Source organism: Furipterus horrens, unplaced genomic scaffold (assembly GCF_987537825.1).
Source record: "Furipterus horrens unplaced genomic scaffold, mFurHor1.1.pri manual_scaffold_2, whole genome shotgun sequence".
Taxonomy (NCBI): domain Eukaryota; kingdom Metazoa; phylum Chordata; class Mammalia; order Chiroptera; family Furipteridae; genus Furipterus; species Furipterus horrens.
The window spans coordinates 169,877,040-169,890,776 of record NW_028327172.1 but is presented as its reverse complement, the minus strand read 5'-3'; the positions used below and the strand labels follow the sequence as shown (position 1 = coordinate 169,890,776).

The 13,737-nt window shown below is 31.9% G+C and overlaps 1 protein-coding gene across 2 annotated transcripts in view; it reads left to right on the top strand.

The window, feature by feature from the left end:
* USO1 (USO1 vesicle transport factor) overlaps positions 1 to 13,737 on the top strand; it is an 83,035-nt gene that overhangs the window by 19,747 nt on the left and 49,551 nt on the right. For both annotated transcript variants that reach the window (XM_090266746.1, XM_090266745.1), the window contains exons 4-7: positions 3,800 to 3,876; positions 12,157 to 12,257; positions 12,819 to 12,921; positions 13,072 to 13,127. In XM_090266746.1, coding sequence (XP_090122872.1) covers positions 3,800 to 3,876; positions 12,157 to 12,257; positions 12,819 to 12,921; positions 13,072 to 13,127 — 337 coding nt within the window. The remainder of the gene's footprint in view (positions 1 to 3,799; positions 3,877 to 12,156; positions 12,258 to 12,818; positions 12,922 to 13,071; positions 13,128 to 13,737) is intronic.

Below are 13,737 nucleotides of genomic sequence, written 5' to 3'. Positions count from 1 at the left end.
CTGTGCTCCTCCTGGCCTGTCCAGCTAACACACTGTGATCCCCTTCACCACTGGTGCTGCCTCACAGGGAGCTATGTCTCCTTTCTTGGCATGGCTTAAAATTTTCTGTGGGTCTATGTGTCTGCTTCCCTTACGGCCACCTTGAGAAGAGCTATTTATTCTCCTAAGTCACACATTCAGGGCTTGAAAATTGTCTACTTCTCATTGCTGTTTCCAAAGCATGACACCTCAATGGTTTTTTTAAGACTGAGATATAATTTATATAACCATAAATGTCACCTTTTTTAAATGTTCACATCAGTGGGTTTAGTATCTAGACAAATTCATGCATCATTACTATCTAATTCCTGAACATTTTCATCACTTCAGAAGAAATCAGGTATCCATTAGTTGTCATTCCCTATTCCTTCATCCCTCAGTGCCTGGCAACTACTAATCCTTTTTCTGTCTATATATTTGATTATCTTGGACATTTTATATAGATGGAATCATACAATATGTGGCTTTTCTGTTTGGCTTTTTTCACTTAACATATCAACATTCATCGATGTTGTAACATATATTAGTATTTCATCATTTTTTATGGCAGAATAATATTCCATTTGTGGATATACCACATTTTGTTTTTCTGTTCATTTGTTAATAGACATTTGGGCTGTTTCTATTTTTTGGCTATTATGAATGATGCAGCTATGAACATTTATATACTAGTTTTTGTGTTGACATGTTTTATACCTAGGAATGCAATTGTAGGGTCATGTGTTAGCTCTGTGCTTAACTTTGAGGAATGACCAAACTCTTCCACAGAGGCTGCACCATTTCACAATACTACTAGCAGTGTATGAAGGTCCAAATTCTCTTCACCAACACTTGTTATTGCCCTTTTTTTTTTAAATTACCATTCTAAAGGGTATAGCTAGGTATCTCACTGTGATTTTGATTTGCATTTCCCTAATAACTAACGATGTTGCGCATCTTTTCATGCACTTATTGATCCATTTGTCTATGTGTTTTGGAGAAATGTCTATTCAAATCTTTGCCCAGTTTTAATTGGGTTATTTGTCTTTTTATTGTTGATTTGTGTTTATATTCTGGATACAAGACCCATTCTTTGAGTTACCTTTTCACTTTCTTGATAGTGTTCTTTGAATACAAAAGTTTTTAATTTTGACAAAGTCCAATTTATCTGTTTGATCATTTTCTTTTGCTTTTGGTGTCATATCTAAAAGATCATTGCCTAATTTCAAGGTTTTGAAGATTTATGCCTATTCTAAGAGTTTTATAGCTTTAGCTCATGTTTGGGTCTTATACCCATTTTGAGTTAATTTTTGCATATGGTTTGAAGTAGGGGTCCGACTTTTATCATTTGGCATGTAGATGTGTATTTGTCCCAGCACCATTGGTTGAAGAGACCATTTCCCCCCATCGAATGGTCTTTACATCCTTGCCAAAAATCAATTGAAATAAAAGGCCTTATTTTAGACTTTATTCTATTGATCTATATGTCTGTCCTTATGCCAGTGCCACATAGTGGTGATTGTTATTTCGTAGTAAGTTTTGAAATAGGGAAAAATGAGTTCTTCAACTTTGTTTTCTTTTTAATTGTTTTTAGCTATTCTGGATCCCTTGCATTCTCATACGTATTATATGATCAGTTTGTCAATTTCTGCACAAATAACAGCTAGGACGTTTATAGGGGTGTGTAAATCTGTGAATCAAGTTGGAGTATATTACCATCTTAACAATATTATATCTTCCTATCCATAAACACAATGTTTTTTCACTTAGTTTTGAGTTTTTTATATTGAGTATGTCACCTTCAACTTTGCTGAATTTATATACTAGTTCAAATAGTTTTTTAGTGGATTCTATAGGATTTTCTATATACAAGAATGTCATTTGTGATTAGGTGTAGTTTTACTTCTTACTTTCCAGTCTGTGTGTCTTTTATTTGCTCTTCTTGCCCAGTTGCTCTAGCTAGAAGCTACAGTTCAGTATTGGGTAGAGGTGGTTAGAGGGGACATTTCTATCTTGTCCTGATCTTAGGGGTAAAACATTTAGTTTCTCAGCATTGCATTTTCATAGATTCCCTTTGTCATTTCAAGGATGTTCCCTTCTATGCCTAGTTTCTCAAAAGGTTTATAAAAGATGTCCCACGAATTTCTCAAAAACAAAATGATAAATAATAATAATTTTAAAACCCACATTGTTGGAGATTTACATCCCCTCATTATGAACCCCTTTGTCCCTCATCTGTGCTTTCATCTATCACTCCTAATCACTTCTTTGTATTTGCTGAATCTTTGTGACTGGTATCTGATTCTTGTTTTTCATTCTAAATGCCATCATCATCCATCTTGCATTTATCAATGACTACAAAATATTATACTTCCTCTTGTTATAAATAGTACATGTTTACTGTAAGGTATTTTTATTTTTTTTAGAAAATAAAGTATGAAACAGGGAAACAAACTCTAGTAGTTCAACTGGAGATAACACTATTATGTTTATATAAATATTATGTATATCTGTCACAAAACATAGATGTAAATGTAACACACCCATAGCATTTCCTGGGTTGAACTAATTTTACTGGTTTAAAGTGTATTTAAACCCTGGCTGCTGTGGCTCAGTGGATTGAGCATCGGCATGCGAGCCAAGTGTCACTGGTACGATTCCCAGTCAGGGCACATAACTAGGTTGCACATCAGGTCCCCAGTTGGGGGCGCAAGTGAGAGGCAACCACACAGTGATATTTCTCCCTCTCTTTCTCCTTTCCCCTCTCTCTAAAAAAATAAATAAACAAACAATAAAGTGGATTTATTTTACAAATTTATGATTTTTTTTCAATATATAAAGACATAAATGTATATGTTTTGCTAGATGGGATCATTCTGTATGTTAATTTTTATATTCAGTATTTTCCTACTGGCATTATATCAAGGATGTTTTCAGTAAACATCCTTTGAAGTACATTTTTTATTGCTGTTATATGTATGGTTTTACCGTACTGTTTTTGTTGCTATTGTTATTGGACATTTAACTATTTAGCTTGCTTCTACTTTTTCACTATTATGAATAAACCTTTACCTACACCACTGTTGATGTTATCTATCATGTCATGAATGTGGTGGCCATCAGCATTGCAGCCCACAGACTGGGCAGTCCTCAAGATCTCTTTAATGGTTCTAGAGAGTTCTCTAGCTAAAGACCAGTGCCACATCTGTCGGGCAATGTTGACAATCTCATCAAAAGTGCTATTTCCACTTTCCTTAATTTAATTTTATTTTTATTTTTTGCTTCTTTCTGTTTTGTGGTGGTTCTTTGAGGGCTCTGATGCTTAGGGAAGAGGCAGAAGGCACTACATCAATCTGGGCTTGTCTGTTCTGATTGGTCAGTTTCACTGTAATCCTCAGACTCTTAAAATCACTGGTTGTTTTGGCGATAGCTATGTCATCACCAACATTTTTGGGAGACAGGCCCACGGGGCCGATCTGGAGGCTAGGGGAAATCTGGCAGCAACTACCCCGCCAATGTACCTCAGGTATATGACTTTGATCTCGTTGGGGTCTAATTTCGGCGGCATGGTGGAGGCGGCCGGTGTCTGATGAACCCGGATTCGTGTTCGAGACCACCAAAGAAGTTTGCACTTCGTCTGCTCGGAGCTGAAAGCAGGATAAATGTTTAGAAATGAAATTAGTGTTTTATAAAATTTTGCTAAATTACTGTCTTAACAATGGTCATAACAGTCCACACTCTTATCTAGCAATGTATAAATGTAATAATTTCTTTTTTCCAGTTCGGATTCTGAAATAATAGGTTATGCTTTGGACACACTATATAATATAATATCTAATGATGAAGAAGAAGAAGTTGGTAAGTTTTTTACTATGTTTTTTGTACATAAAGTTAACTATTGTACCAGTTGTTCTGGTTTTAAAAGTTGAATTTATTTTACAAATTTATTTGTGTTTCTCTTTTTTTTTAATCAGTAAAGGAAAGATATATGCTTAGTTCCAGAAAAGTATCTTTAAAATGATTGCTTTGTATTTAATTTGGAGATGGAATTAGATTCTACTCTTTTAAAAAAAAATATTTGGGTATTTAGTTTCAGGTAAACGTATGAATGTTAGTAATCTCTGAATTAAATAATCATTTTTGGCTATTGATTGAAAATCAGACAGTTTTTTTTATGTTATCTGGTGAGCAGCCTGAAGAATTTTTCCATAATAAATACTTAAACTTTTACCATAGGACTCATGTTAATTTATAAAGAATAGCAATTTGCTAATTTTAGAAAGTTTGGTATGACATGATATATATGAATCATTTTGAAATTCACACATTGCTTTGTACATCCTTTCTTTCCTTTTATTTTTCAAGTTACTTGCATACTTAAAATGAGGTAGTCTGTCATTAACTTTATTTTATTGTCAGTATGTGAAACATTTGACTGGAAATCTGTACATTCTGTTTATATATTGTAAAAAAAAAACATATGCATTGAATAACATTTCACAATGCTATTGAGGAATGCATTCCTCATAGCAGATTGGCTGTTGCAGTGGGACATAGTGGGTTTTTCATTATTCTAGGCGGTCAGAATGATGGACGTGTGCATGCATTTTATAAGTAATTTATACTGCAATTATAGGATCTTTTAAAAATACTTTATTTATTTATTTATTTATTTATTTATTTATTTATTTATTTGGAGAGGGAAGGGGAGGAAGAAAGGAGAGAAACATCAGTGTGTGAGAGAAACATCACTCTTGTCCGCCCCCAACCAGGCACCTGGCTGGCAACCCAGGCATGTGCCCTGACTGGGAATTGAACTGGCAACCTTTCAGTTCACAGGCTGGCACTCAATCCACTGAGCTATGCAAGCCAGGACTGAAATTATAGGATATTTTAAAATTCTGCATAAATGAGTCAGAAAGAAATGTAGATGATACTGAGTTTGCAGTTTCTTTTTTTTGTTTAATAAAAGGAGAACACTAATACATGGAGCTATTAACTTCTCAGAATATCAGTAATAGGAGCATTTGAAACTGGGTTGTGTTAAATAGTCAAAATTTCTTAGACGTAGATATCCTTTTTCTTAAACCTCATTCATTTGTGATATCTAGCTTGGAATTAACTTTATTAATTTCTCAGGGGTGAGAAATCTTTAGTAAATACAATTTGCTACCAATGGAAAAAGAAGCTGTCAGTCACATGACAGTACTTAAATACAGTACACACAAGAACATACTTTGAAGAAAAAGGTACTTATTTTGTCTAGTTATTTCTCTAAGAATATTAGGTGCAACACACTGTTATAACACATTAAAGAGCTTTTTTTTTGCTGTTTCAGATTAGAAATTATCTCTTTTTCTAGTTAGTGTATAGCAGGTGATTTTTCTGTTTAAAAAATCATATAGCAGTAATAATTTTAGTTAGGTGGTTTTCTTTGGTTATAAATTTATAACATAATCATATTCAGAGTTCAGTTTTTAGTTTCTCTTTATGTATTTTGGCTCTTTATTTTTAATTCAACATCCAAAAATGATCCTTGTGGAGAAACAGTACTAGAATCACTTACTTTAAGGAAAATTAAAATGGGAACTTAAATTTTTATCAGAAGGTAATTCTTACCTGACATAATGAATTTTATTTAAGAGTCATTTACCTTAGAAATATTTATTGGAAAAAATCTGTCTCATCATCCTGAATATATAGTATATGCTACATATCTTTAGCTATTGAGTAAAGTGAAGATGAGTCTCTTCTGTCAAGAGATTATATTGCTTATTTTACATTTTAAGCTTTTATTTATTTTATTGATAATTCTGCTACATAAGAAACTATTTTCATCATCATCCTTATTTATTTATTTATTTCTGTCTACCTTTTCAGATGATGTTGAAGGTAAAAGATTTCATTTGCATATGCATGATGCTTTAGGCATAAATTCTGGTAATACAAAAGGACACTGTCAAGTGATGTTTCTTCTGGCTGGTAGATTGAGATTTGTTTCACTGTATAAAAGTTCCTTTGTTTCACTATGTAAGAGTTCCTTGATTAAAGAGGAATATCGGATAATCTTACATTGCTGTTTTTTATTTTTGTGACTATTAAAATCTGTTGTCAGAACACAGAAAGTAGTCTCATGCCTCTAAAATAAAGCCATTTCTCTTGTAGAATAATCTATTTGACTTATTTTTTTTGTACTTCCTGGGAAAATTTGAGACAATTTATTTAAAAATAAAAATAGTATTTGAATATGTATGCGTAGGAATTTTACCCATATTCAATAAAAACTGGAAAATATTTCAGTTCAGATAATGTTTAAATGTTGATATTGACACTTTAAAATAATGCATGCACAATAATGTCTGGTTACTGACATTTTTTATATTATATTAATTCATCAAACTCACCAATATTGTCTTTCTTTTTTTTCTGATGGTCTATTTCAAGGTCCATTTACTTTTAACATTCATATTTCTTTAACTCAAAATTAAAGTTACCAAGTTTTATTTTATTTTGTTTTACCATTTTTCCTGAATCCTTAACTTTTTAAAATAAGGAAGGGAAGCCCTGACTGGGTTGCTTAGTTGGCTGGATCATCGTCCTGTACACCAAAAATTTGCAGATTCCATCCCTAATCAGGGCACATACCTAGGTTGTAGTTTGGTTCACTGTTGGGGTGTGTACAGGAGGCAACCAATGGAAGTTTCTCTCTCTCACCGCTCCCCCCCCCCCCAGAATCATAAAAACATATCCTCAGGTGAAGATTTAAAAATAATGAAAAAATAAAATAAGGAATGGAATATCCTTATCTACAGGAGGTTTAAAATGATATACAACAGAGTTGCCTATACCTAGCAAAAAACTAACGAAGAAACTAACTTATTAAGGTGTATATAGCATTATGTTTTGTGACATTTGAACCCCTTGTTTGAAAGCAGAAAACACCTAAGCGCTAAGCTGTTCCCTGTTGGGTAGCACAGGTCAGTAGTTTCTATTCTTGTTTCATCGTACTTGTATGGAACATTAAAATTTACAGTGCTTTTATGTCCATTATCTTATTCGATCTTCATAGGAGCCTTCAGGTATGTAGTATTTTTCTGTTTTCTAAAAACGGAAGCCCAGAGACCTGTAACTTAACGTAGTATCACCTAGTAAGTAGAATAACAGTTTGTTTGTTTTGGATACATCTTTTTTTTTTTTTTCTTTCCTTTTCATTTTTTGTGTTTCATAGATTTCAGATTTAATAAATTGTGGCCATTTTTCTAACTAGATTCTCTATTAAATCTTATAATTTACATAAAGAGTTTTTAAAGAATGCAGACAAACTTTAAAAAATATAGGGGTGTTTGTTTAACTAATAGACCACAGTATAAAAGAAGATACTTCCTTCATTCTGAGTTAGGACTACTTTTATTAGAATATCTCTTTTTATACAGTAGTTTTGCTCTCCATAATATGAGTTATGAACTTGATATGGGGTAGAGTTCCAAAAAGGTCCACAAATGTTTTTGAATATTGTTTATCCCTGTAAATGCAACTGTAAATACACATGAAGAGTAAGTGTATATATACATATATAATTAAAAGCCAATCATATAAATAGGTCTGAAATGTTTTCAGGGGTATTTAAGGACTTTTTAAAAAGCAATCATTAATTCTATATACCTCTCTTAGATTTATTTTCACTGTAGTAATAATGGGCCATTTAGTTCTTATTTTGTCATTATCTTACAATAAAAAGTCATTTACTTTTACAGGCTATAATAAGTATAGCATAGAGTATATAAAATATAGGATACAAAAATAGACATCTCTAGTTTTAAAATAAGTATATTGTTTATGTGTTTCATATCTTTGGTTACATGTAAAATAGATTAATTCTTCATGGGTCTAATTTTGATTTATAACTTTTAGATATAATTAATGTAGTAGCTTATAGTAGTTTTAGCTTCATTTACTGCTACACCAAAATAGCTAATTGCTTAGCTAATTTTTGTAGGACTCTAGTTCAGAAGTGCTGTCTTATACTTAAAGGAAGTAGTTTATCTAATAGCTTTTTTAAATTGACAATATTAAACCAGAAGGAACCCTAGAGCCTTAGAACAGGATTGTATTAAAAGTTTCCTTATACTTAAATATTTGTAACCTTGCTCTCCTCCTTCTAGTCTCTATTCAATCACAGATCTGCTTTTGTCACTGTAGATTACTTTGCATTTTTCTAGAATTTTATATAAATGAGATTATACAGTATATACTGTCTTTTTGTTTTTTTTGGTCTGACTTTTTTAGCATAATTATTTTTATTTTCATGCATGTTGTATATCAGTAGTTGGTTCCTTTTTATTGTTGAGTAGTGTTCATTTGTGTGAATATACAACAATTTGTTAATCCATTCCCCTCTTGGTGGGCATTTGGATTATTTCCAGGTTTTAGCTGTTCCAAGTAAAGCTTATATAAATAATTCATGTACAAGTCTTTGTGTGGACATTTATTTTCATTTCTTTTGAGTAAATACTTAGAAATATTATGGCTAAGCGATAATAGTAGGTGTATGTTTAACTTTATAAGAAAATATCAAACCTTTTTTCAGAGCAGTTGTACCATTTTACATTCCCACTGGTAATGTTTGAGAGTTCTAGTTCTTCAACATTCTCCCCAATACTTGGTAATGGTCAGTCTTTTTAAATGTTAGCTGTTCTAATAGGTATGAAATGGTATGTTATGGTTGTTTTCATCTGTGTGTTCATAATGAATAATGATATTAAACAACTTTTCATGTGCTTTTTTGCCATCTGCGTATCTTTCTTCTTTGGTGGAGTGTTTATGCAAATCTTTTTGGTTTTTTTACTAGGTCATTTACCTTCTTATACTTCATTTGTAAGTGTTCTTTATATATTCTGGATACAAGTCCTTTGTGATATGTATTTCACAAATATTTTCTTTCTGTCTGTGACTTGCCTTTTTATTTTCCTAGCATTGTATTTTGAAGATCAAACATTTTAACTTTTGATTATGTACAGTTTGTCAGTTTTTTCTTTTATAATTTGGGCTTTTTGCTTTCTATTTATGATATCTTTGCCAAACCTAAAATCACTAAGATTTTCTCTTATGATTTTTTAAAAGTTTTATACTTTTAATTCTTATTTTTAGATCTGTGGTCCATTTCTACTTTTACATTTAGGTCTATGATCCATTTTGAGGTAATGGGTCTATTTCTGGACTTCTATTCTGCTGGTGTGTATTTCAGTTCTTTTGCCTATTGACACTGTCTTGATTATTGTAACTTTAGAATAAATTTTGAAGTCATGTAGTGTAAGCCCTCCAACTTTTTCAGTCCTTTGTTCTTTTTCAAAATCATTTTGGCTTTTTTAAATTGTTTGCATTCCCATATCAATTTTAGAATCAGTTTGTCAGTTTCTGTTTGAAAAATTGACTTGAGATTTTGTTTGGAATTCTGTTGAATCTGTGGATTGAATTAGGGAAAACTAGCATCTTAACAGTATTGTGCCATCTAATACAAGAACACAGTATATACATTTATTTAGGTCTTTAATTTTTCTCAGTAGCATTTTGGAGTTTTCAGATTATAGGTCTTACACATCTTTTATCAAATATAGTCCTCCGTCTTTAATAATTTTTTTGCTGTTTCAAGTGGTATTGTTTTTTAAATTTCAGTCTCTTAATCATTCATTGCCAGTATATAGAAATGCAATTAATTTTGTATATTAACCTATTATTCCCCACAACTTTGCTAAACTCACTTTTTAATTTGAGTAACTTTTTTGTAGATTCTATAGGATTTTCTACATAGGTAAATATGTCACCTGTAATAAAGAAAGTTTTACTTCTTCCTTTTCAGTCTGCATGCCTTTTATTTCTTTTTCTTATCTATGGCACTAAGATTCCAGTATAATGTTAACTAGAAGTGATGAGAGTGGATATTCTTGCATCTTTCCTGATCTTAAGTGGAAAGCATTTAGTCTTTCATTATTAAGAGTGACGTTTGTTGTAAGTTTTTTATAGAGGTCCTGTGTCATCCAGTCTTGTAACATTTAAACATCATTTATATTTGCCATTCTAATGTATATATCCAACCCAAGCCTCTTCACATTTATACTTGTATTTATCCAGCTGCTTATTTTATATCTCCTCTCAGATTTTTATAAGGTGTCTCAAACTTAACACCAAACTAAACTTCTTATTCTTTCTGTACTCTTGAATTGCTTCTCCCACAGGATTTATAATCTCAGTAAATGGCAACTTCATCCTTTCAGTTCTTCAGACCAAAATCTTGGAATCAATCTCTCTCTCTCTTTCTCCCTCTCTCTCTCCCCCTCCTCCGCCCCGCCCCCTTTGTCTTCTTATACCCCTGTATGAAATATATTAGCAAATGCTGTTCCAGTTCCATACAATTATGACCACTAAGGTCTAAGCCCTTAACCTTGATTTTTTTTTACCTCCTTTTACATCTTCCCTTTCCCGTTCCCTGACATTGTATGCTCAGCACAGCGGCTGGAGTAATTCTTTTAAAACTAAAGTATATTTTGTTTTAAATAATGTAGTTTTAAGATTGAGAAACATGACTTCTTTTATGGGTACAAGAGATAAGGGAAATATTTCTTAAAGTTTCTGAAGGATAAACTCAGCATATTTGGATGCTTAATCAATATTGGAAAACATCTCCTTTCTACTTGTGATCTCTTATTGTTTCTCTCCTCTACAGATAATTAGATCCAGTTATCACTATCACTGTTGGATTGCTTTGCTTTTTTTGTCATCTGTTGGGGTTTTTCCATTTCTAAAGTATATTAATATAAAATCTTACATTTAAAAGAGAACTGTTTGAGGGATAATAAACAGGTTTGATTTTGATTGCTAGCTTCATTGGTTTATAGTCACTGCCTGGACTAATATGTGAAAAAGGATTCTGATGTGCAGCAGATGCTGTGAACAACTGGCTGTGTCTGGTGTGGGTTAGGGAATGAGGAATAGCGTATTTGCCATCTCTAAATTGTGTTTATAGTATAGACAGATTTTAAATGATAATTTGCTTTGGCAGCTGTTGCTTTAGTAATTTTTAGTGATCCTTTATATTTTTTTGACAATGTACACTGAAACAAGTAGTTTAATCTAAAGACTTTTAAGTTTTAAGAACAGCTAGAAAGCCCTTTAAAGAATAAATGAGAAATTAAATGTCAAGTTCTGATTTTATTGTCAAATAACTTTATATACATTCAGTTTGTTTGTTTTTGTAAAGATACTGAAGAATCTGCAACAGACTGGTTAATTTTATAACTTAATTATGTAACACAGTAACATTGTCAGTAAGGACTATATGTTTAATAATGTTTTTAGGGCAGGAAGTTCTGAGGCATAATTTACATACAGTAAAATTTACTTCTTGGGGTTTTATACTCCTGTGTGTTCAGGCAAATAAATGTACACAGTAGTATAACCATAATCACATTAGAGGTAGGATATTTCCATCACCTCAGTAAGTTTCCTTGTACCCTAATTAGAAGTTTAACCTAAAAATGTCCTTGATAACTATTTTATATTTAAATATTTAAAGAATAAAAATTAGAACATTGCCATTTTCAACAACATGGGTGGTAGATTTTGAGAGTATTATGCTAAATAAAATAAGTCAGATGGAAAAGCACAAGAACTATACAATTTCACTCATATGGGATCTAAAACAAAACGCAATAAATGAACAAACAAAACAAATAAAAAAACAAGCTCATAGATACTGACAACTGAATGGTGGTTACCAGAGGTGAAGAACAGGGAAACGAAAAGGGTAAAAGGGGTCAAATGCATAAAGACAGAAGGAGACTAGACTTCAGGTGGTTAGAACACAGTAGAGTATACAGATGTATTATAAAGTTGTTCACCCTGAGTTTATATAATGTTATTAACAAACATTACCGCAATAAATTTAATAATAAAAAAGAATAGAAATTTAAATGGCATTGAAAATTACTTTAAAGATATGTTTTTTCAGCATAATTGTGGTAGCATTACTTGCCACACTGTTCCAAGGAAATTATCATTTCTGCTTAGCTACTTCAAAAAAAGGAAACTAACATAACATAGCATCATATTGATATTGAAATGCTTTATCTTTAAATATTACAGAAGAAAATTCCACAAGACAAAGTGAGGATTTGGGAAGCCAGTTTACAGAAATTTTCATTAAGCAGCAAGAAAATGTCACTCTCCTGTTATCGTTATTGGAGGTAAATAAAGAACCTTGCTATTTTTGTCATCTTAATAAGCTTCTTCTGTCATCCTTTGGGCGAAGCATAATATGCATACCGGTGTTTTTTGTTTTTGTTTTGTTTTAAAGATTTTATTTATTTATTTTTAAAGAGAGGGGAAGGGAGGGAAAAAGGGAGTGAAATATCAATGTATGGTTGCCTATCATGCGCTCCCAACTGGGGACCTGGCCTTCAACTGAGGCATGTTTCCTGACTGGGAATTGAACCAGAGACCCTTACATAGCTTTGTAAGGTAGTGAAATTTGTTGGATCATTGCAAGAGATTCACATGCCTATTTTAAGACCTATATACTCTGTTAAAATGCTGTCAGCTTATTTCTGTTTTTACAAAAGACTGTTTAGTCAGTAACAGTGAATAAGTTTGATTAGTTTATAGTAACTTTTTTTTATTAATTTATTTCTTAAAGTTTGCTGAATTTTTGTTTGTAGTTTTTGGTACCACTGTTAAGTTGCTAAATGTTCTTGTTTGTTTTTACTGTAAATTATGGATGTTCAGTATGTTAAATTCTTATCTTGCAGGAGTTTGATTTCCATGTTCGCTGGCCTGGTGTGAAGCTTCTTACTTCTCTTTTAAAACACTTAGGTCCTCAGGTGCAGCAAATTATTTTAGTCAGTCCCATGGGTAAGTGACTCATCTTCCTTGTAACATTTTGATTTAAAAATGAGAATCATTCCTAAAGAAAGGGATCGAAATGATGTGTAATAAATTGTTTACGATTTGAATCACAACTTGTATTTTTGATCTTCCAGTATTTTTCACACTGTGTTCTAGGTGTTTCAAGATTGATGGACTTATTAGCGGATTCCAGGGAGGTTATACGTAATGATGTAAGTTAAATTTGAAAAAGACGCCTATGTGCAGCTTTTTTTCTCTATGTGCAAATGAAATATTTGTTGACCCTTATTTATAGTCATAAGAAGTTAAATTTGGACAGTTGAGGTGATGCCAGTCTTTTAGATGTTTTTAAATTATATACAAGACCACAGTATTTCTTTGTTTGCAGCCTACCCAGGATTTTGACTTAGAAAAATGAATTTGCTATTCAAATTTATGCCTTCCACAAGTTTAGGATTCCTTCCATTCTCTTCTGAAAGTTTACCTCCAGAAAGAGTAGGGGAAACATCCCCATTGTGTAAAGTTTGCACATTGAACTATGTAAACTTAAAGCACTATATTTGGAATCCTCCCTGATTTGATTGAATACATATTTTTCAATGGCTCTTTCTTATAATCTCTAACTATAGAGCATGATTTGCTCTGAAGTTATTTTCCATTCTGATTTATTTTAATATTTGCATAGAAGTTGAATATTTTCTATTTATGTGATTTTTTTTGTTACTTGAATTTTTTTCTCTTGATATTTACAGCTTTATCAAAACTGTAATACTTGAGACAGCAATTGGAAAAATCTTCTTAAAGTTAACTTCTAGAGCTAGG